Below are 22,315 nucleotides of genomic sequence, written 5' to 3' on the forward strand. Positions count from 1 at the left end.
AGAACTACTAATGCTTCATAATCATAATTATAATCTACTGGTATCAATACGTATAACATCATTATAGACGCGCTCTCGACCGCAGACTTTTCCTCCTTTTCTGCTGCTGCAGTTGGTTCAACACCTTCGCGTCCTCCTCCGAGAGACTTCCCCCCACCGAATCAGCAGCAAACAAGGTTCGGCCGAGAATAGTCTCCGTCAGCCGTAAAACTCTCGTGGACACCGTAGCCCCATCTCTTCTATTCTTCCCCTCCCTTCTTGACTGTGCTATCTTCTCAATGAAATCCCACAATCTGCCTTCTGGCACAATCTTCCCTGTTTCGGCATCTCGGCGAGGTGTCCAGTCAGGTGACAGCCGGGTCTTTCTCTGTGCCTTTGCTGCTCGACTCTTCACGACTTCTATGATGCCCTCCTCCTCAAAACGGGTCCATGAGTTTTTAAGGGTCTCCTTGTTGACGGCTTCAAAATACGACAGGTCTCCTTGGTGGTACAGAGTTTTACCAAGCTATTAGAGGTCAGCCGGAGCCTGGACTTGAAGAGAGATGTTGACTTACCAGCTGCGAGCTATCTTGACATTTGTTCATATCAAGCCAGCCATCTCCTTGGTGATTTAGTGGCGGTGTCAGACCCATGAGGCACACAGCTCCAAGCCAGAAAGCTTCTATGAAGGGCCATATGAGGAAGCAGTAGAAATCATAATTCTCGCGCCCAGCAGCACGCTCCGCATCCGACAAGCCAACTGTTGTAATCTTGCCCTCGCTATCTCGGTGTAGATCGACAATTTTGTCGGCCTCAAGACCTCGAAGAGTATTATCCAAGTTAACAGCCAATCCCTCTGTTGGATAGATGAACTCGCCCCTGAATAACTGGGACAGAAATAGCACTTGGTCGCGCAGTTCCTCATATGATATCTTCTGGTTCTCGGGCCCACCTCCTCGTTTGACCCGAATGTACATACTTGCGCTGACAAGCGCTTCTGATATGAAGAGATGTATCGTCATGTTTCGGTAGAAAGATAGCTGAAATCTGTCGACGGCATAATAAGTTGGCTCGGGTAGACCTTCCACAAGGCCTACGAGATCCTTTCCCAAAACTTCAAGACCGCGTTCAATCACAACAGAGGTGGGGGAATTCCCGAAGTGAGCGACCCGTCCGCCTTTAGCTCTAACTCTCTGGCTGACCCATTCGACCCGACGAACTAATTCGTCAAAACCAACGCCTCTGCCTCGAAGGGTCAGGAGGACCGTCCCAATCAAAGCGGTGGGCATGACAACCGAGACGGCATTTATATCAGAGAGAACCTTGTAGCCCAAGGTACGTAGGATCTTCTGCCTGGTGGCAGTATCACTTATACTTTTCATATCGAGCCCCTTAGGTATCCCGGTCGTTCGAGATTGCTGCTCAACTATGAACTGTCGCAAACTCCAAGGTTCATGAAATCTTACATCCACACGACCCAACTTCAAGGAAAGAACGGAGGAGGCCGAGAGGAAATCCGCCAGGTTCTCTTTCTTTTTCGGTACGCCTAGTAACTCACCGACATAGCCTTCCGTCTCGATGACTTTGTCGTATTGCGTACTGACCGGGCAAATAACGGCATCTTCGACGCGGCCGGACAAGACACTATCGAGAATGAAGCTCAGAATTCCAAATTTGGGCGGTAAAAGCTTCCCTGTTCTTGATCGGCCTCCCTCAATGAAACATTCGAAATTATAGCCGCCTTGAAGCAGGGTATCTATGTATGATTGTACAAGTGTGCTGTAAAGCGCATCATCTCCGAAGCTTCTTCGGATGTACATTGCCCCTGGTAATATCAGTATGGTATGCAAGAGAAGGGAGGACAGAGCCTTACCGGCGTGTTGTAAAAAGCTCCCAACCACGGGAAAATTGAGGTTATCGCCAGCCACGACCGTAGGTAACGCCAGACCCAATCGGTAGCAGATGAGTTGTAAAGAAACATAGTCTACATGTGATCTATGGCATGGCAGGAAGATGATGCTCTGCTTGGCCTTCTCTGTCCTTTCCGCAACTTTCCGTAATCGCAAGACCTCTTCACTCGAAACATGAATTCCTATAGTAACTTAGATCCGATTCTAGAAGGAGTTACTATCCTTCAAACCATCTTACCTTGGTGGTATGCTCGAGTCAAGAGCTGAGTCGTCAAATAATATGCGCCCCTAATAAACGTCTTGCTCTCGAGCTTGCATATCATTTCATCCGCCAACTTTTCGGAGAGCTCTTGGAGGCTCTGCTCAATGACGGATTTCCGGTGGGCCCGTTTCGAAGCATAGTGTGGATCATTCTTGTTCAAAAGCCCGTCCTTTTCTTCTACTGCTATCCTCTTTTCTGCCAATTCGGTGATTCGCTTTTGTAGAATGGGCGTAGAAAGAACCGATGCAATCATGTTTTCGGAGAAACCTGGATAGAAGATGGGTTGTCCGATGACATTGTCGTAAGCGCGCCATCCCATGCCAGAGACGTGGAGGGAGACCTCTCGCAGGAACCTGGACGGATGTTAATCTAGGTTTCTTTCTTCAGGGACGTCTGTTCATGGGAGGCTTACTCCAATGGACTAGATCGGAACCTTGCCATATGCTCCACCAGGTTCCGCTCTTTGTCACCATCTTCAGCAGGCTGTAAAGGCTCGATATAGCCTCGGGGTTGCAAGGTAACCTGGTCACCCAGAAGCTCAAGATCCGGGGCAGAACCGTCTGGGTCTGCCATTTGCGATTGCTTCCGGCCCTGCGAGGGGGATGTCTTTGGGTCAGGCATAATTGTCTCTTTCCAAAGACGACAACTCGAAGATGGGCATGTCACCAAACAAAAGTACATCCAACAGATTTCATTGTTGGTCCGGGGAAGTCGACCGTTTTCATCCGAGGTCCAAAGTCTGGGGTAGCTGCAGCGCTAAGCAAGAACCTTATTCTCTGCCGAGCTTGACTGACCAAGCTTCAAAAAAAGAAACAAATTACCTACTATAAGTGTCTCAAACTCGAACCCCCAAAACTCTCAGGGACGAGAGAGTGGAGGAAGAACCATGGCGCTCAAGGACACCAACGTCGCCATCTCCCTCCTGTCGCGCGCCCACTCCCCCGATTCCACAGACCGCATCTTCACGGAAAAGATCAAGACGCGGCCGCTCCACCTCAAGCCCTCTGAGCACGACAACGCGCGACACCACCGACGAGTCGAGCGACAGCGCAAGCTCTCGCTGCGCAAGAAAAAGCTCAAGCCCAAGCCGCTCTCATCGCGGGAGAAGCGCGCGCTCTGCCTGTACGATGTGCCGCGGGAGGCGCAGAAATACGCGCTGTACGCGCCGCTGCACAAGATGTGGGTGGGCTATATCCAGGAGGTGCTTGAGCGGAGCATGCCGGTGACGGCGGCGACGGCGGCGAAGTTGTGTAGTGCGGATTTTCATGGGGCGGAGCTGGAGGTCGTGCGTAGTAGGTGTGTGAGTCGGGTCGGGGTGCGGGGCATCGTGGTCAAGGATTCGAAGTTTACTTTTGAGATTGTGACGAGAAACGATAAGCTCAAGGTCATGCCGAAAGAGCATACGGTCTTTAGGTTTACGGTCCCGCGGCCGGGGGTAACTGAGGGGAACGAGAAAGAGGGGGGTCAAGAGGGTGAGAAGGATTTGGTGTTTGAGCTGCATGGCGATCAGTTTATCTATCGGGCAGTGGACAGAGCGAACAGGAAGTTCAAACCACATTTCCTCCCGGATCTCTGAAAGATGAGAACCGTACGAAATAGACATCACTCGACTCCTGCGGGAGCTGTGGAGGAGCGGGAATCAGCTGCATCCCGCCATTGTAGGTGTCTTCCCTATCTCCGGGACTTTTATTTTCTAACGGATTTACAAAGGGTTGGGCAGACGGATATCTTAACTGCCCCCTGTGGCGGATTCTATGAGCCCGAAATTCGGCCTCTCAAACTTTGATCAAGTACGTGTGAAGCTTGCCTCAGGGCTAAGTAGCTACACAGTACAAATCGACATACAACGAGCTCGCCAAGTAGCAGGAACAGAAGTCAAGAAACAGTAGACAAGCCTAAAGGAGGCTTCTCAGAACCATTTGGCCCACGTAGTGATAATAAACGCGGCAATGTTCTACCTGTTATACATTATATCATTCATTGCAGCATATATGCGTACAACTAAAGATCGACCCGACTCCTTTTATGCTTAGGCCCCCCCAACATGTGTTTAAACAGTCGTTACTCATCAAATCCTTCCTTTTCCGTAGCGCCGATCAAATATGCACCTTTCCTATCTACTTTTATTTCCCTGGAATCCGACGCCTGTCTGTCCATATGTGGGCCCCTTCTTCATCCCCCTGCAAAGTTAATGTTGCCAAACTTCGTGGCAATTGTGGTAGAATATGCGATCCTCAGAAGGCGAAGAGTGCATTATGTGCGGCCTCACAAATAAGGGTGCGCAAATTGATTATGTTGATGATGTTGATTAGGTGGTTGATAGTATTGTTGGTATGGGTGGTTTGGCAGCGAAAAGTCGGCAGTCTTTAGAAGCGGATTGGAGATTCCACTTGATGTCGATCTGGGCTGAGGTTGAGACTGAGCGGGTGGCATGCTGGTCGCCTGAAAGAACTGCAAGGAGTTCTGCTGCGCTGCCATCTGCTGCTGTTGCGTCGAATTTTCGTTTTGCCAACCCCATTTGACCTTCAATTCGTTACTCAAGAAACTAACTTTCCACCCCGTCTCTTTACGGATCTTCTCGAATATTTCAAGGACCTCTTCTTGCTCCCGACGTACGACAAGACATTCGGCCGCAATGGCAAGAGAACGTATTGCCACACTAGCAACGCCCCTATCCTTTACATGTGCGGTAATACCGCAGATTTGGTGGGCGTGGCTCAGCTGCATCTGGCGCATCTCTTCACTATCTTTAGACATGATAGGGTTGATTTGAGGCAAGAGGCACATCGCCGTGTGGTAAAACAACCGACCTACGATTGTAGCTCGTTTAATGAGCCTGAGCTAGATTAGCAAATATAAAATATAAAACACCTTGGGCACAATCATGCTCACCAAACTTCCGGAAACGTAGATTTCGAGCTGGTTTGCGAGGGGTATAGATAACCTATCGGATGCATATTCCTGGGTATGCTGGCATTCCAATTGTCACACAATGTTTTCAATCTCTGCCATTCGGCGAATCTGGCTTCCAATCGAACCTGCTCGTCATGTGGTGATGCCTCCTTGAATCGTGGTATCGAAGCCCGAAAATTCGCAATCTTTGCCACAATGTAGAGCATCCGGTGTGCCCAAAGTTCTTCTCGCCCTGGCTCAGTCTCGCGTTGGAAGTCCATGTCAACACCCCATTGATCTGGTTCCCAAGCTACCTGCCAATTGAAATGCAAACAGCTTAAGAGTTCCATACCAACATTCAGCCAAAAGCATGCAGCACCGACTCCCGTGCTTGTTGCGTTCCATCCACACTCCTTGATCAGGGCTCTGGCACCAGCAATATGGTTCATCCGTTGTGTTACTCGCTCCGACATGATCTCGTAAACGTTTAGGATGACCGCCGTCGTCGCACAGACTACTGTGTCTCGGTCAGGATTCTGCAAGGACCGTAAAAGCTGGGTAGTAGCTGTATCATAGTAATATAGAGCTTTGTCCTCGTGATACATGGGGTTTACAAGTGTCAGATGTCGAGCCCCACATGCTAGAAATGCGTTCAGCAGCATTGGCTCCCCCAGTGAGTGGAATGGCAATAGCCTCGAGAAATGCTTCATGGGGTCCATGCTGTCCATCCACAAGCCAACTTCCTCCACAAATACTTGCATCAATAGCACCTCTTCTGGAGAGTTCAAATAATCCCGTGCCTCATGGGGCGGTGTTAAGATCTGATCGGGATTGCTGTGCGATATTGGAGGAGCGAGGAAAGACCCATCATGGCCTGTAAGAGGATAATGACTGCTGGGGCGCCTTGAATGAGATTGCTCTTGCTTGGCTGAGAAGCTGCCATCGGGATAGCGGCTAGAGGGATGTATTGGAGGAAGAGCATTATTCTCTGCACGTATTAGAGGATCGAGGATCGTAGATCGGGAGGAAAATTCGAGGGTTTGCTCCTGAGGAGGCGTTATGGTCTGGTCGAGCTGAGAATAGCGGCCAAGGCCGCCCTTGTATTCTGATGCAATCTCGCGGGACTCATCCTGAAACTTCACTGTCAGACAGTTAGCATGAGTACCTAAGCAGGCGCTGCGGGTGATGCGAACCTTTCCAAGTCTCGGTGGGGGGGATTGTTGGAGGCGATCTGACTGTCGTATCGATGAAGTTCAACCGTACACCCCTCTTGCATACCCGACTTGACTTGCGGCAGTTCTGACAGCTGGGAAGACCCTCATCACACTTCAAGTGACGCTCTCTGCAAGTCAAGCATCCCGTCCGTACTCGCTTTGGCTTGTTTGCAGCGGCCGTGTCCGCAACATTCGTGCCTTCAGTTGCTGGCATCTGATTGACAGACCTCACTCCCCCCTTTGTATATTTCCCTTGGCCGTCAACTCTCTGTGTTTTTGGAGGGCGAGTACTGGTATCAGCGACGTGGTGGGCTGGCGGGGTCAATTGCTGCTCTGCGACAAAGGTAGAGTCCGTGACTGCCGAGGCCGAGTACAAAGGAGATATGGTTGTCGACTGGACCTGGTACTGATAGTCTAACTCAAACTCTGGGGCGAGGTAACCCTGGCTATCGTGGGCCGCCACGATGTTGAAGCCGCTGCGAATCCTCGCAGTGATTGTGTTGATGGGTCTGGTGCCCACCTGCAAACATTGGCAAGAACGTTACAGAATCTTCTACGTCGCTATTACACGACGAGTAAGAAAGGACTTAGGAGTAAGGTGAGGGGCAGCAAAGGAAAAGCGAATCGAAGCATATACTGTTGAATAGAAGTTGACGATCCGGAGCGGGTAAGGCAAAAGGCAAGCGGCGCCGGGCTCTGGCGCTCAGAGAGTCCGAGTCGCGAACCGTTTATCCCGGATGGATGGGGCCGGAGACGGCAGAGAAAAAGAATTGACGGCCGCGAATCCGCAAGGGTCTTAAGACTACGTATGTAGGTATGATAGTAAGTTGTCGATGCTGGCGCTGTCTTGGATGTCTGAATAGTAGTCGGCAGCTTGATAGGAAAGACACTCTGGAATCTGCAGTCTAGTCCCTTGTCGATCTCTGCAGTTTGAGTCGAGCAGCCGTTTCGACTTGCCGCTCTCTCTGCCTTAGCGAAGGCACTGATGTTACAGAGAGACCAACCAAGCAGAATTTGCATAAATACTCCGTAGAGCACAATGCACGGGCTGAATATCTTTGAGATTCTGGGCGATTTCTCTGCTAACGATACGAGTGTACGAATGTTGCAAGTGAACTTCATTAATTACACAATTCGCGACTTAGGGCAGGACTTGTCAGCTATCTGAAAAATTTACCTATCTTATTACCCTATTTCGCGCAATTCCGTCTTTGTCTGTTCCCGCTGATAGCACATACCCATTGGAGATTTCCTTTATAATCATTACAAGTCACCAGAGTTGCTTGCCCCTTCGATCATCCCACAGAATGATGGCATTTTACTCCGTGCCCACCCCATCCTGTTGCGCCGCATCTTCCTTCAATTACGCGTCCTATAACAACTCTTTTACGGAGTGCCTATCTCTTCCAGCTTCATGATCTTGCCAATGAACTCTTTGTCTTCCTTCGACACTTCCCTCTCGGTAGTCCGATGGAACTGCGTCAGCTTCGATTTCGGGATTTGTTCCCCTAAATAAAGTATCACCGCGACAGTCTCCTGGTCGATAATCTCCTCGTACTTGGCAGGAAACGGCCCAGAATACTGGGTTTGCCGCATAAGAATCTTCAGTTCATATTCTTCATGGCCGAAAGGGACGTCTCGGGGGCGGAAGAGGTTCAAATCACCTCCGTATATCAAGCTTATGAGCTGGGACATTGCACATCTGTCAGTATTACTGCTCCCAGAACAACGCATCGCTTTCACATAATCAAATTGGGCTCTCACCATTGTCCCAAATGACCATATATCTGTTGTAGTATTCCAAGGCATCTGGAACAGCTTAATCGATATCGGAATCTCGACATGACTATTTTCTATTTCCGTCTTTGGACCTGAGCAGTGCTGTTATAGCCTGAGCTATGGGTGAGCCGAACCTGAGGTTGGCTGAGCAAGTACGCCCAGGAGGTGAGCTCATGGTGGACAGTGTTTCACCTGATTATAACCGCCTTACGCCGCAATAAGCGCCGCACAACAAGCTTAGAGGAGTGACTTCAGAAAGTAGTTGCAATAATCTAACAGTCAGAACATTGACTAACAGTCCTATCGCGAAAGCCAACGTGCACTTTTGCGCTCAGCGGCTTCCACAATGGACCATGCACCTCCGCCTCCACCTTCACCTCCACCCTCATCTCGTCGAGAAGACAAAATTTCGATACCAAATACTGCAATGCCGCCTCCACCTTTACCTCCACCTCCACCTCCACCTCCACCTCCACACCTGTTCAAATCATCAAGACCGGCGAGGATAGTACCCCCACCTCCTCCAGTACCTTCTGGAGCGTTTGAGCCCATAGACAAAGCACACTACTGGCAGTTCCTCAAAGACACGAAAGCAAACATGCCCGGTGAACCCTTCCAGCCATTCCACATGTTCTTCTACGGTTCACTCATGGACTCTGAGGTCCTCCAATCAATTCTCGATCTCCCGGAACTCCCGACTACAAGGCCTGCTACCATTTCTGGTTTCCTTATCAAAATGTGGGGCATATATCCAACATTGATACCGTGCCACTCTGGAAGCGTAACTGGGACTGTGTGGAAGGTGACCTCGGAAGCCCACTTCGACCGTTTGGTAGCTTACGAGACTGCCGCTTACAGATGGGACGAGTGTGATGCAGTTTTGGAAGGTGGAGAGGTTCTCAGGAATTGTCGGACGTTCTGCTGGGCAGGGGAACCTGATAGTAAGGAACTTGAAGACGGTAGTTTCGATTTGGAACGCTATCAGAAATACTTCAAGTCTTCCATCACTAGGCGGCGGTTGCCAGTGCCGTAGGAAACGGTTTAAAGCGGTGGATGCAAGGTTCGTTCCATAATTCTCTTGAGCAGGATAAATATCATTTAAAATCTCTTCTGCTCTCTCGCTCCATGCGATTATATTCTCGAGAAGGGTAACCTGTCTTCTCTTCCTAACATGCACTAAATATGACGAAAATGAATAGAGCTCTACGCCAAGACAGAAAGCAGAGCTTGGAGCACGGATAGGGCTGGCGTTTATTCGCGCCAGAATGTGACGGATGCTGCCGGTACTAACTTCAATAGGTCTACTCGCCAATAACATGGAAACCCCCGGCTGGTCGCTGCATCTAAATCGCTTATAACTTCCATCCTTACCTTACCTTACCTTAGGTATCAGATCTTTTCCATCGCTTTGCTATTATCATCTAGAGATAGCGGATTGGAGAAAGAACCGGTCATATCACACATTCAACTGACTCCTTCGAAGCATACAATAGACGGCTTATGTACAAAATGACACAGTTCTCCGTGCCATCGTTCGATTATACAAACTGAGAGAATGACAAACATCTCTCACTGCGCCCAAGAGCAAACATCATTGACGACAAGAATGTTTCGTTATACTTTATTGCTCTATCCGTTTGCCCATTATACATCGATTGTTTTGTCAAACGCTGCATTAAGATCATGTTTCCTTGAGTCAGAGGAGCAAATACAATTGAAATCAGGAAACATGGAAGACATTTAGAAAGTTGAAAGCCTACCTAGGTATATAAGCTGCTCTTCTGGTTACCTCTTGTGGATGCAGTATCTACACATTTGCGCATTTTTTCATATCCCTTTGGCCTTTTTCAATAAATCACTTGCTTCTTTTCCCGCAGATCAAGTCCATCTGGTCATTTTTGTTCATCAATATGTCTTTATGAGACCGAGGTATACAAGGTCAAGGCATGTGTTATCGAGTTAGGTAACGGAACGGAGGTGCCGGAAGAGACTTTTATTTACAATAGGGATAAGAATCTGTTAAAGGAGGGCAATTTCGACTTATATATTGGCAGATAGAGCAGCTTGAGAAGAAGTTATAGAAAAGGGATAGTCAGGAAGTCAATTCAAATTATGCGTCCGACGTCAAAGACCCTTATCTCACGTGAACAGTAGAAATCTTGTCGTACAGCGCAAAATCTTTGCGAAGTCTTTATACAAGGTAGCTCAAAGTCTTACTTTGTATAGGAGTAAGCCTCTAAAGATTTTGCGATGTGCGACAAAAACCCAAGGTACTTAACTGCGTACTTATCCTCTCCTCTCACGTATAAAGCAGGAGTTTTGTCGCACATCACAAATCTTTACAAACTCTTTGCAAAGACTTTGCGCAAATAGAATAGTAAGGTAGTAAGGTAGTAAGTAAGACTGACTTTGTACAAAAGCAAGCCTACAAAGTTTTGCGCAACTTCCTCCTCGTGTGGGGACAGCTATTGTCGCACATCACAAAGATCTTTGTAAAGTTGAGGAGGGGTGATACCTAGGTAGGTACCTATGTAGGTAAGGTAGGTAGTCTAACTCGTGAAAATATAACCTAGAATGTAGGTAGGTAGCAGTAGTAAGGAGACTGGGTGTTGTAAGTGGTATTGGGAATAGCTTCAATCTCGGTATAGTAGCGAGGATAATACGGAGTACAGGTAAGGTGAGGTACCTTACCTTAGGTCTACGCATAGATTTAGGTAGGTGGACCCATACCCAATTGTCAAAAGTTCCTTGCGTAAGCGTCCGAAGGGTCCGGCTGTCTATGACCTATGAGGCTACCTATGATGCTTTGGGTGGCGCTTTTCCCGAGCAAGAGATACAAGGTAGCTAGCCGGGAAAGCTTGATGACACTTTGTCTTCAGTAGTAGTACGTTTTCAAAACACTCAAGAGAGAGCGCTTCGGAATTGGTACCTTTAGCTAAAGTAACGCCAGAATTCCCATCAAGGGCGCAATCACGTGATATACTCTCTCTCTCCAGATCCGATCTGAGAACGCCTAACTGAAGACTCGGGCATTTTCAACGTTGAGTCTTTGACTGTACAAACTGCAGTCTGTGCGACGTTACGCTCCATGATTATGGGGATAGTCCGTGGGTGTTTGAAGTCGCTGGCTCATGTTGGCTGAGAGAGCGTCCTGGCCTTCGAAATTCCCAATCGTCCCCTTGTAAAAGCTGACGCAAAACGGGCGTCAAGTATACCATCACACATCGGTGGGCACAACTACTGGGACAACTGACACTTCCATAACCCGAAGCCGCCCCTGATCGACATCGTCTCCTCGGGGGCGAAGATGTCCTTGCCTCCGGCTCAGCCCGCTTACATACTGCGAGGCCATGCTGCTGCAATCCATTCGGCTTCGTTCATGCACTCGAACCGCCGCCTCGTCACGGGAGATGCGGACGGTTGGATAGTCGTCTGGAGTCTGGAGACCAAGAGGCCCGTCGCTGTATGGAGAGCTCATGAGGGCGCCATCCTTGGGGCAAGAAGCTGGGGTCCGGAGAAGCTGATCACGTGAGTTAACATCCTGCCTGAGTTCATGCGTCTCCTCGATTTCCATCTTGGTGCATATATTTAATGTGTCCAATGGGTGCTTTGGATTAGGTCTCACGGTGCTCATTATCTTTTCGTCTTTACCATGCTTTTCCTTTCAAAGCCGATCCTAGAAATACCTGTACCGGAAACTCAAGACGGTCTTTCTCCAGATGTACTAAGCATATTGCTGACTTGAAGACTTAGACATGGCAAAGACAATAAGCTGATAGTATGGAACTTCCGAGAGGAAGACGAAGCTACAATGAGCGTTGTCCTCCCCGTAGATACGCCCCCCGAGCCCAGAAAACAACCCTGGTTACTCCACGTTCTCCATGTGAACACCATGAACTTCTGTTCCTTTGCTCAATGCACTATTCAAAAACCCCCCTCAGAGGACTCTCCTACCACCGATGAATTACTGATAGCGGTACCCAACACCATGAGTTCCGAAACCGTGAGTTCTTCCCCTCCCCCCCTTGCTCATTTCTCATCTCTAACCTTCCCAGGTCGATATCTTCCACCTCCCATCCGAGGAACGCATCCATACCGTCCCAGGCGACCCCTCAATAAAAGGAGGCATGGTAATGGCCATCTCTCTCTTCCCACACCCTTCCAACCAGCACCTGACCGTCATCGCCGGCTACGAAAGCGGGCACACGAGCGTCAGCCAGCTTTCTTCGGCGTCCCAAACATGGCACGTGTTATACACAGCGCAACCGCATTCCCAACCCATCCTCTCGCTCGACGTCTCGCCCTGCAAAGATTCCTACCTGACGTCCTCGGCCGATGCCATCATCGCCCAACACCCGATCCCCGACGTCTCTGCCGACGACGACCAAGTAGTGATCCGGAAAGCGAAAGAAGGCACGCCGTTGAAAACGCTGCAGACGAAGCATGCGGGACAGCAGGGCCTGAGGGTCAGGAACGATGCGAAGATCTTCGCGACGGCGGGCTGGGATTCTAAGGTCCGCGTGTATGCGCTGAAGAGCTTGAAGGAGCTGGCTGTTTTGAAGTGGCATAAGGACGGGTGCTACGCGGTTGCGTTCGCGGATGTGGACGGGGTGGGGGGGACGAGTGCAGAGAAGGAGGAAGAGGGCGCGCTGGTGAAGAGGGGTGGAGGAGCGCTGACGGTTAAGGAAGAGAGAATTCGGAGAGCGAAGAGAACACATTGGTTGGTGGCCGGGAGTAAGGATGGGAAGGTCAGTCTGTGGGATATTTACTAGCTGGGGGTCTCTCTATATCCATCTATCAAAGTGTGTAAGAAGAACAAAATAGTCAGAATCGCTTGGAGCCGCCTCTCTTGATAACCACAAAGCATTAAGTGATCAATTAGCTGGTGCAAAAAAAGGAGAAAGAAGAAGAAGAAGCCCCTGTTTCTCATTCGAACAACCCGCTGTATCTAGCACCGTCCTCTTCCCTCGCTCCCTCCAACTCCCCTTTCGCGCCGAGTAACTTGACATTGCTCTTCTTCTCCGCACACCACTTGATGAGGAATGTTTCAATCTCAGCCAATGTCTCCTCATCATCCTTGATCAGGAGGACGATCGCATCATAGCCGCCGGCCCCGGGGACCACTCCCCCAGCCACACCTTTGACGCCCTGCGTCAACGCATCCAACAACTCGGTCTGCTCCAGCGGCTCAATCGGCACCCCGGAGCGCTTCCCCATCTCCCTGATGCGGGCGCGGATCGCCTCAAACGCCGCTCCCAGACGCTCCAGATCGACCGTCCCCGCGGACAGCGTCGCCGCCAGCGCATCATTGCACGCCTGCAGCTCATCCCACAGCGCTTTGGACCCCGCCGCGTCCTGCTTCCGCCACGCCAGCACATCCTTCACCATGCCTACCGTCTGCGACCCGCAATCCACATCGCACATGACGAGCGCCATGCCCGCGGGGATCGTCACCCCGCCCTTCGACACCTCGGCGTCCCACCTCTGCGCCGCGTCGCCATCGTCGTCCACGAGCGCGTGCACCCGCGTCGCGAACCCCGGCGTCCCGGGCTCGCCGACCTGCGAGAGCAGCGATGGCGAGAAGCGCCGGTAGACGCAGGTCCCGTACACGGCGGCGGCGACGTCGAAGCCAGAGCCGACCTTGCCCTGGGCCGCGCAGTGGGCGGCCTGGGCGAGGTTATGGAGCCTCGCGCGGCCTTGGGCGGACGCGAGGGAGAAGTGGGACGCGGGGAGGTAGTGGCTCAAGATGGCGCCGGTGAAGGCGGTCACGAGGGCGGCCGAGGAGCCCAGGCCGGTCTTGTGGGCATCCTGGAGACGGACGCCGAAGTCTGTGAATTGGGAACTGGTAGTAGTGGTGGTGCTCGCGGGCTGGGAATAGTAGTCGTTGTCGGCGAGGATGGTGATGGATGCGGGCTTGATGGTGGTGGAGGGCAGGACGGACGAGATGTAGGTCAGGGCGTAGGCCAAGGCGGTCTCTACAAAGGGGTTTCGTGAATGCTCGGCGGGCGGGGCACTGTGGAGCTATGAGTATGGATGAAGGCAGGCAGAACCAATGTGGATCCAAGAGAACTAATAACTGGCCTACGGTATGTGGAAAAGGGGGGCTTAAGAGAGAAGAAAGGGGAGAAGAAAAGGGTTATCGCGTGATATGGATATAAGAGGAAAAGGGGAAAAGGGGGGAGAAAAGAGGGCAAAAGAGGAATAGCACAGCCTCGGGGGCAAAGACAGAGAAGGAGAGAGAGAGCTCCTACCGTTGCAATTGGGTGACGTGCACGCCGCCCAGCTCCTCGGTCAGGCGGTAGCCGTAGATCCACGAGGCATGGCGGAACTGCGGGCTCTGCACGACCATCTCCGAGAGCTCGACGCCCGCGCTGGTGTCGATGTCGCGCACGACGACGTGGATGCGCGCGCTCAGGCCGAAGACGAGCCCCGTGTGGGCGCGGTCCAGGACCAGATACCCGCCGGCCAGGAGCACCTTGCCTGGGGCGGAGACAGCAGTAGCCATGGCTGACTGGTCGAGGTCGAGAGAGAAGGGGAGAGAGGGAGAGAAATAATCAGAGAGTCAAGAATCAAGACTCGAGAGTCAAGACCCAGCTTCTAGAATCAGGGGTTCAGGGGTTCAGGGGGGGGATGGAGCACGGAGAGACAGAAGCAAAAAGATGCAAAAAGATGTCATGCTCACGCGGTGACGCAGGAGTGAGCCGCTAGGAAAAAAGGGCCCAGCCGACGACGCGCGATTACGAAGAATATACGGGGTAAGGATCACGCAGGATCATGGATATGCCGGTAATGGCCGGGCCTGGGCAAGTCAGAGGGACGCATTAGCCGGGGGAACGCGGGCAAAAGGAGCATGAATAGTAAACACTGCACGTCTGTAATAATCCCGTCATAAATATGGGCATAATATACGCACGCGACGCCCAATCAATGGCGGGTGTGAAGAAGCCGGGCTAGGGCGACAATATAGAAGCCACTGGAATAAACGCACGGCCCCGGCAATTAGCAGCTAACCCCGGAAAGGCCTAACGCCGCAATTCCCATGATTCCCAAATGTCCCATTATCCTCGATTCCTCCCTCTCGGTGATTCAACCGGGCCTGTCTGACCCGACACCCGAGTCCCGACACCCGTCCAGCCGGCGCGCGCGCGCATTGTGATTTGCGGTGGAGCCGGAGCGAGTCGGCCGCCGTCCCGACTGATTATCGTTGGCTGACGGCCGTCCCACTACGTAACCTTAGTCACCCACCAGGCATCCGCAACGCACACGAAAGGTTCTCCTGGATCCCGCGTCCCTCCAATAATTCTGCTCGTGGCTCTGCGAACTAAAGAAACCTCATCTTTTCGTCTTTTTCTCTCACTCCTCCTCCTCTCTCTCTCCACGTCCTTTTGCTCAGTCTTCCCGTGTTTCTTTCGCCGCCATCCTTTGTTAGTGGCAGCTGACCGTTCTTCCTGCCATCCCCACCCCTGTACTTTAATCGTCCAGCCTTGTGTCCACACACATCAACCCTGACTCGATCCCCACGAATCGTACGAGCAATCCTGGGGCCGAGGTTACCACATAATTAGACTCGTGTGGCCTCTTTGTCGAATTACTCAAGTCTTCATATTCAGGTTCTACATCTACCTGTCTGTCTTCTACGCTGCTCATCATCACAACTCATCTGTTTGTTCTGAGCATTCACAGCTCAGTCAACGAGTCAGCCTCTCCCCCTTCAACATTATCCCCCCGTTTAGTCCTTGCCCGCGCGTTCTTTGACGGCCTCGCTGTCAAATGAACCTGCAATCTTTAATATTACATTGAGATCCCAAGTAAGTTCTTCCATCATACACCATTGACTCCATTTCCGCGGCCCCTCACAAGCAGCACGAAGCTGACTCCCTCGCAGTCTCCTCTCTCCCCCTTCTGAGAGGTCCAACCCATCCCTAAATGCCCATCTACTCTAACCTCTACTCGAATCTTGCACGTCAAGGCTTCACCAAATCATTTACACACGGGTACGCCCAGTCTGTTGTTGCCGCTACACACCCTCAAGTCTACGCCGCGCAGAACCGACCCGGCTTTGGTCTTCAGCGTCGCTCCAGCAAAGCCGGCAACCCGTACCACTTCCAAAATGCTTTCCAGACTAGCGCCCAGGCCTCTGGCACGACCGTGCGCGAGGTTCGCACGGAGAAGACTGACGGAGGGCTAGATGCATACTTTGATGCGTGGAAGAAACACCATGCTGCAGGAGAGCCAGAGAAAGAGTGGACCCAGTTCCAGTTTACAAAACGTATTGAGTGGAAACCTCAATCCATCCAGGTCGACCCGGAAAGTCAGAATAATGTCGAGGTTGAGGTAGCGCCGGGTGCGCCGAAGCACGAGAGATCTTACAGTACCAGTGCGGTAGACGATATTAAGCAGGTTGGATTTGAAGCTGAGGAGGAGGCTGCACTTGCCAAGATCGATGCCGCCATTGAGAAGGAAATCAAGTTGCGAAATGACCAGGCGATTTTCGAAACCGAGTTGAGCATCGTCGCTGCGCGTGTACCCACACCCCCTATTGCACCAGTTCAGACACCTGCTCTCTCTGTGGATTCAGCCACCGAGACCACCAGCCTCGAGAGGTCTACATCGGCTACTTCCGCTAGCAGTCCTTCGGAACTACAATCTCTCAGCTATGCAGAGCACCTCACAAAACTATCAGAAGCTGGACGGTATGCCGAGATTCCGGCCGTTTTCGAGGCTATGCTTGTGGCCAACATCCAGCCTACAGCAAATGCCTACAATGCTCTCCTGGACGCTGCGATCCATCTCCCTTCGGAGAGGATTCAGGTCGTTCCCAAGGCCCTTGATGTCTACTCGGACATGCTTCGACGCAAAGTCCTTCCAAACACGGAAACCTACGATACGTTGATCAGTCTGTTGGCTTCACGATCCTTGGAGGTTTCTTCGCTGAAACAGTCCCTGGAGGAGAAACGCGAGCGTTTTGGTGGCATGGAAGAGCCCGGAAAATTCATGTTCCCATCAAACGAGGTCGAATTTGCTATTCTTTCCGAAGACGATCGACTCGACCTTGCAGTCAGATTATTTGAGGCATCTGTTTCGTGCCGCAAGGACCGATCGTACCCCGCTGAAACCTACCATCAGCTGATCAAGGCTTGCTCCGAGGCTGGGCGTGTCCCAGAGATGGTTCGATTGTATGAGCACATGGAAACCAGCAAGATCGTTCCATTGGCTAGTACTTTCCCACCTATGATCAAGGCCTTCAACCAGGCAGGAAACCTCATCAGTGCGGTGGAGTGCTATAACGAGTACAAGGAACTGGCAGTAGCAGATGACCGCGGGGACCTCACATTGACTGACCGTCAGGACGCACGTGTCTATGCCGCTGTCGTCAGAGCTTATGTCACATCCGACAAACTGGAGGGTGCGAAGAAGTTCTATAACAAGATCGCGGATGCCTATTTCCAGGAATCGAGTGCCTTCAAAGACACGATCATCAGTGAAGGATTCGTTGAGGGCTTGTTGGACCGTGGAATGCTCCCAGAAGCACTTGAGTGGGCTCAGGGTCTCGAGGGATCTACAAAAGCTGCCGCCATGAGCAAAATCGCTACACGTGCGGCTGACAAAGGAGATAAGGTTACTGCGACCACTGCTTTCTCCAGTATCCCCTCCAACTTTGCTGAGTTTGCAACCCCCGTCATGGCTATGCTGGCTCTTAGTGTTCGCGAGGGCGATGTTGTAGGAGCCCAGAGATACTGGCAATTGCTATCTCGCCCGGAGATGGCTGTCTCGTCCTCATTCATTGAGCCCACTGCCATGTACGCCGTTGCAATGATTGGCTCCGGCCAGGTCTTGGAAGGTCTTGCACAGTCCGATCAGATGTTCGCTCGCATCAGAGCATCCTCTGGGGAGTCAAATCCGCATATCGTCGATGAGATCGAGGAGGGCGTTGAGTTCATCAACCGATTCATGATTACACGAGGCGTTCCGGATCCTCGTGAGGTTACTCCGGAGGCCGCCATGTACCAGCAAGGATTTGTTGTGCCATATGCACCAGTGCCTACCTTCGAGGATACCTTCGATCCTTATGCGGCATCCACTGACTTCAAAGGTTCTACTCTGATTGCAGATGAGCTTGAGAGAGGCAATGCCGGTCGTGGAAGAGTTTCACGGTTGAATGAGGCTATGGGTAGATTCAGAAATATTCGTCGCGCCGGTCGCCACCCACGTTACATCACCTACGCCAAGCTTATTTCCGCTGCTGCACGAGAGGAACGGATGAATCTGGTCCATGACATCCTCGGTATGGCTCGCTCTGACATTCCACTGCTTCCCCAGTATTCAGTGGTTCGTTATGGTTGGGTTTCAATCCTGGACGCCATGGTTGGAGCCTGCCTCACGCTCGGTAACCGTGCTCTGGCCGCACGATATCACCAGGAGCTACTCGATATGGGCGCCGCGCCAACGGCGAACACTTTCGGTCTCTACATCACCACACTGAAGGAGTCGACCAAGACCTTCGACGAGGCCTCAGAAGCCGTCAAGATCTTCCACCGAGCTAAGAGCGAGGGTGTTGAGCCCTCCTCTTTCCTTTACAATGCTCTCATTGGTAAGCTTGGAAAGGCTCGTCGCATCGATGACTGCCTCTTCTACTTTGCTGAGATGCGTGCTCTCGGAATCCGACCCACCAGCGTTACCTACGGCACTATCGTCAATGCTCTTTGCCGAGTCAGTGATGAGAAATTTGCCGAGGAATTGTTCGAGGAGATGGAGTCGATGCCGAACTACAAGGCTCGACCTGCCCCCTACAACAGCTTGATGCAATTCTTCCTCACGACCAAGCGCGACAAGAACAAGGTTCTTGCATACTACGAGCGAATGCAGAGCAAGGGTATCCAGCCAACCAACCACACCTACAAGCTTCTCGTCGATACCCACGCAACCCTGGAGCCCATCAACATGGCCGCCGCTGAAGCTGTTCTCGATGTCATCCGAAGCACTGGACAAAGCCCAGAGGCAGTCCACTACTCATCCTTGATCCATGCTAAGGGCTGTGTCATGCACGACATGGAGGGCGCCCGAGCAGTTTTCGACTCCGTAATGGCCGACAGCTCGATCCGACCACAGGCATGCCTGTATCAAGCTCTCTTTGAATCCATGGTTGCCAACCATCGCGTCGCAGATACCGAGCCTATCCTTCGCGACATGGCTGCTCGAAAAGTCGAGATGACACCGTATATCGCCAACACTCTCATCCACGGTTGGGCCAACGATAAGAATATCGAGAAGAGCCGATCTATCTTCGCTTCTGTGGGTCACGACAAGAGAGAGCCAAGTACCTACGAAGCGATGACCAGGGCTTATCTCGCGGTTGAGGATAGAGCCAGCGCCAAAAATGTCGTCCAGGAGATGCTGAGTCGAGGATATCCCAGCGCCGTCTCAAACAAAGTTCTCGAATTACTTGGCGGAGGTAATGCTGAGATCACTGTCTAAGATCGTTCCGATCGACAAGGTTGGAGTCATGAAATCTCCAGTTAGTCTAATTGTCTATTGCTGTTCCTTCGCCGGATCCTTCAGACATTCGATGTTTATAGACGATTGGCATGCTAGATGCTCATATTTCTTTTGTAATTAATACCCGGGCGATTGCACATTTCTATAGAACGGATGGGTGTCAAGGTTGGCGACTGGGCCTTCGAGCTCAGCCTGCTGGCCAGCTGGGTTTTCCTTTTTGCGTCGGGCTTAAAAAATATCTGCTCTGTTGTCGTGTACCAACATTGAGCTATGGCGTTCAACGGGTGTGGAATGGGAAGCGCGGAAGCGGAATGGAAGGAAGCATTTGGTGTTTTGACGGCCGATATATCATCAAGACAAATCTCAACTCCCGTAACTTAAAGCAAGCGGCTATGTATACCTATCAAATGAGATGAGATATATATATCCCCAACTAGCCTGGGTAAAAAAGCAAGCATCAAAAAATATATCTTAAAATATACAATACAATATAATATTATCGGCCAAAAACAGCAGTGTAATGAGGTAGGTGTCTTCATTCAAGTTTAATAGTACTCTTCTGTACCTACCTACCTAGTCTCCTTCCTTAATGTGAATCTCAACAAACCCTGCCGGTATCGTATCGTGAATGTATGTATGTATGTATGTACCTATCCGCATTTCACATTTCACATCTCATTTAGTATAATATACAGTATAATATACAAATCAGGAATCCCAATCAATCAATATATAGATATATCCAAGGACCCCCCTTGACAGCCACGCATAGAGCTAGCTCCTCAATTGACATTCCATCCATCCATCCCTATTCAGTCATTCATTATTCTCCTCCTCGGTCCTCCTCCGCGGTGGAAGAGTGCATATCCCTATGCGGGCATAGGATCTTCGTCGTTACCTAACCCGCAGCAGGGCTTCTTCTGTAACGTAGGTAGGTAGTTTGGCGGGAGAGAGAGACTGACTGGAGAGGAGACTGGAGATTGTAACTCTCCCTTCTTCTTCACTGTCTGCCGCTGCAAAGGAATATATGATATAGGTAGGTAGGGAGGTAGGTAGCAATAAGGTGTGAATTTTTCTTTTTTTTTCTTTTTGACGGCTAGCTGCTTGTCGAAACCCAGATATTGCTGTTCTATTTGGAGGGTTCCTCGATTCTTCTTTGTTCTTTCTCTTGTGTTTTGATTTTTGGGTTTGGACTCGGTTTTGGTTTTGGTTATATTATAGTTCATACAGTGACGGGCTTCAGTATGATATTGTCTATCAAGCGAACGGCCGGGCCGCCCGCTGCACCGATATCCTCGTCCGCTTGTGGTGATTCCACGGGGAGCATCTTGATAGCACCGCTGAGAACCGCGCCTTTGGATTCATCCACCTCTTGCACCTCCATCATGTTCTCCGGGTCCGCGAGGGAGATGTAGTCGACCTCGAACTTGACGCGTTCCTCGGGTTTCAGCTGCAATTGCTCTGCTAAGACGGATCGCGCGAGTTCCTGCGCCGGGCCCAGGATCTCGTCGCGTGACCGGCTCCCGCGAAGGTAGGCTGCTTCGGCTGCTTGCAGGGCTTTCAGGAGAGTTGTGGCGATTCGCCGGCGCCGCGTGCCCAGGTAGACGTTTCGGGAGCTCATGGCGAGCCCGTCGGGCTCCCGCTGCGTCTCCCCAACGATGACTTTGATATCGAGGCAGAAATCCTTGACCATCTTCTTGATCACCGCCGTCTGCTGCACGTCCTTCTGGCCGAAATACACCCGCTCGGGCGTCACGATATTGAACAGTTTCATGCACACCGTAGCCACGCCCCGGAAGAACGTAGGTCGACTAGCGCCCTCCAGCACCTCCCCCACCGGCGTGATCGTCACAAAGCTCCCCTTGGCATCGACCTCCTGCCCGGGCCTCCCACTCGGATACATGACCTCGGTCGTCGGCGCGAACACCGCCGCGATCTTCCCCAGGTTCCCGCCGTCGGCCGCCAGCTCGCGGTCCAGATCCCGCAGCAGCGCCACGTCCTTGTCCCACGTCTTTGGATAGCTGTCCAGATCCTCGTGCACCCCGAACTGCGTCGGGTTCACATACACGCTGACCACGACGGCCGAGTTCTCGGCCGCCGCCGCCCGGATCAGCGACAGGTGCCCCGCGTGCAGCGCGCCCATCGTCGGCACGAGCCCGACGCTGCGGTAGTCGAGGAGCTGCTTGCGCCGCCATTGACGCAGCGCCGGCACGTCGCGGAAGAGCTTGATGGAGGAATTGGGGAGCGTGGCTTGGTTGGATCGCGCCTGCAGCGCGGGGCACGTCGAGAACAGTCGTGGGAGGAGCCGAGGGCACTGTCGGGATATGCTGGTGGTGCTCAGAGGCACGAATGCCCTGCTGGGTTGGAGGAGGAGCATGGTTCTTCAGCGCGGGGAGGAGGGACGCGGCGCCAATGGTCTGGAAAGTAGATCCTGCTTCAGACGGGCTGGTCTGATTGAGGCCCCATTAGTATCCTATTGCTATATCAATGAGGTGTTTTAGGGGTAGGTACTTACGGAGTATTTATATGAGAGCGTTCTAGCAAGAAACACCGCTAAAAAATAATCGGCGGCCCGCTTGCAGATGTCACTCGAAGCCGAGGTTTCGGCGCGTCTTCCTATCTAAATATAGATAGCCGTTGAATTCTGTTTGAGGCTTCTCAATTGGGACGATAGACAACCATAGAGGTATCACATCTCAAAGGAAGACCAATTTGTTGTTGAATTTATGGCCCTTTTTCAAGTCATCAGTTGAGATGAGGTCGTTCCGGAACGGGAGAAACAA

At 51.6% G+C, this 22,315-nt stretch overlaps 9 protein-coding genes across 9 annotated transcripts; 4 read left to right on the forward strand and 5 right to left on the reverse strand.

The window, feature by feature from the left end:
- Window positions 1-61: 61 nt before the first annotated feature.
- M430DRAFT_19704 (hypothetical protein) lies at window positions 62-2,772 on the reverse strand (the record flags this gene model as incomplete). The annotated part of the gene is made up of 5 exons (XM_024864131.1): window positions 62-505; window positions 555-1,804; window positions 1,853-2,071; window positions 2,128-2,504; window positions 2,564-2,772. 5 exons carry the CDS (start codon window positions 2,770-2,772, stop codon window positions 62-64), a joined length of 2,499 nt encoding a protein of 832 aa, XP_024720239.1.
- A 265-nt stretch (window positions 2,773-3,037) lies between these two features.
- On the forward strand, window positions 3,038-3,727 carry M430DRAFT_102861 (hypothetical protein; the record flags this gene model as incomplete). The annotated part of the gene is made up of 1 exon (XM_024860825.1): window positions 3,038-3,727. One exon carries the CDS (start codon window positions 3,038-3,040, stop codon window positions 3,725-3,727), a length of 690 nt encoding a protein of 229 aa, XP_024720240.1.
- A 689-nt stretch (window positions 3,728-4,416) lies between these two features.
- On the reverse strand, window positions 4,417-6,471 carry M430DRAFT_28482 (hypothetical protein; the record flags this gene model as incomplete). The annotated part of the gene is made up of 3 exons (XM_024865794.1): window positions 4,417-4,987; window positions 5,044-6,184; window positions 6,237-6,471. The coding sequence occupies 3 exons, from the start codon at window positions 6,469-6,471 to the stop codon at window positions 4,417-4,419; spliced, it is 1,947 nt and encodes a 648-aa protein (XP_024720241.1).
- A 1,172-nt stretch (window positions 6,472-7,643) lies between these two features.
- M430DRAFT_28483 (hypothetical protein) lies at window positions 7,644-7,952 on the reverse strand (the record flags this gene model as incomplete). The annotated part of the gene is made up of 1 exon (XM_024865795.1): window positions 7,644-7,952. One exon carries the CDS (start codon window positions 7,950-7,952, stop codon window positions 7,644-7,646), a length of 309 nt encoding a protein of 102 aa, XP_024720242.1.
- Window positions 7,953-8,068: 116 nt separating this feature from the next.
- M430DRAFT_247778 (hypothetical protein) lies at window positions 8,069-9,160 on the forward strand. Its single transcript, XM_024865131.1, has 2 exons — window positions 8,069-8,294; window positions 8,349-9,160. The coding sequence occupies exon 2, from the start codon at window positions 8,383-8,385 to the stop codon at window positions 9,067-9,069; it is 687 nt and encodes a 228-aa protein (XP_024720243.1). The 5' UTR covers window positions 8,069-8,294; window positions 8,349-8,382; the 3' UTR covers window positions 9,070-9,160.
- A 2,183-nt stretch (window positions 9,161-11,343) lies between these two features.
- On the forward strand, window positions 11,344-12,808 carry M430DRAFT_51083 (hypothetical protein; the record flags this gene model as incomplete). The annotated part of the gene is made up of 3 exons (XM_024868187.1): window positions 11,344-11,564; window positions 11,790-12,039; window positions 12,092-12,808. 3 exons carry the CDS (start codon window positions 11,344-11,346, stop codon window positions 12,806-12,808), a joined length of 1,188 nt encoding a protein of 395 aa, XP_024720244.1.
- Window positions 12,809-12,962: 154 nt separating this feature from the next.
- Window positions 12,963-14,541, reverse strand: M430DRAFT_103826 (hypothetical protein; the record flags this gene model as incomplete). Its single annotated transcript, XM_024860882.1, has 2 exons — window positions 12,963-14,049; window positions 14,288-14,541. 2 exons carry the CDS (start codon window positions 14,539-14,541, stop codon window positions 12,963-12,965), a joined length of 1,341 nt encoding a protein of 446 aa, XP_024720245.1.
- Window positions 14,542-15,715: 1,174 nt separating this feature from the next.
- On the forward strand, window positions 15,716-19,710 carry M430DRAFT_247798 (hypothetical protein). Its single transcript, XM_024865132.1, has 2 exons — window positions 15,716-15,844; window positions 15,922-19,710. Exon 2 carries the CDS (start codon window positions 15,963-15,965, stop codon window positions 19,509-19,511), a length of 3,549 nt encoding a protein of 1,182 aa, XP_024720246.1. The 5' UTR covers window positions 15,716-15,844; window positions 15,922-15,962; the 3' UTR covers window positions 19,512-19,710.
- An 812-nt stretch (window positions 19,711-20,522) lies between these two features.
- On the reverse strand, window positions 20,523-22,234 carry M430DRAFT_247812 (hypothetical protein). Its single transcript, XM_024865133.1, has 2 exons — window positions 22,048-22,234; window positions 20,523-21,982 (listed from the first exon to the last, which is right to left on the reverse strand). The coding sequence occupies exon 2, from the start codon at window positions 21,907-21,909 to the stop codon at window positions 20,755-20,757; it is 1,155 nt and encodes a 384-aa protein (XP_024720247.1). The 5' UTR covers window positions 21,910-21,982; window positions 22,048-22,234; the 3' UTR covers window positions 20,523-20,754.
- Between the last annotated feature and the right edge of the window lie 81 nt (window positions 22,235-22,315).

This window comes from Amorphotheca resinae (genome assembly GCF_003019875.1).
Source record: "Amorphotheca resinae ATCC 22711 unplaced genomic scaffold M430scaffold_7, whole genome shotgun sequence".
Taxonomy (NCBI): Eukaryota; Fungi; Ascomycota; class Leotiomycetes; order Helotiales; family Amorphothecaceae; genus Amorphotheca; species Amorphotheca resinae.

Bases quoted from the DNA above. Each gene is read 5' to 3' on its own strand.
- M430DRAFT_247778 (XM_024865131.1), top strand. From the start codon at position 8,383: ATGGACCATGCACCTCCGCCTCCACCTTCACCTCCACCCTCATCTCGT.
- M430DRAFT_247798 (XM_024865132.1), top strand. From the start codon at position 15,963: ATGCCCATCTACTCTAACCTCTACTCGAATCTTGCACGTCAAGGCTTC.
- M430DRAFT_247812 (XM_024865133.1), bottom strand. From the start codon at position 21,909: ATGCTCCTCCTCCAACCCAGCAGGGCATTCGTGCCTCTGAGCACCACC.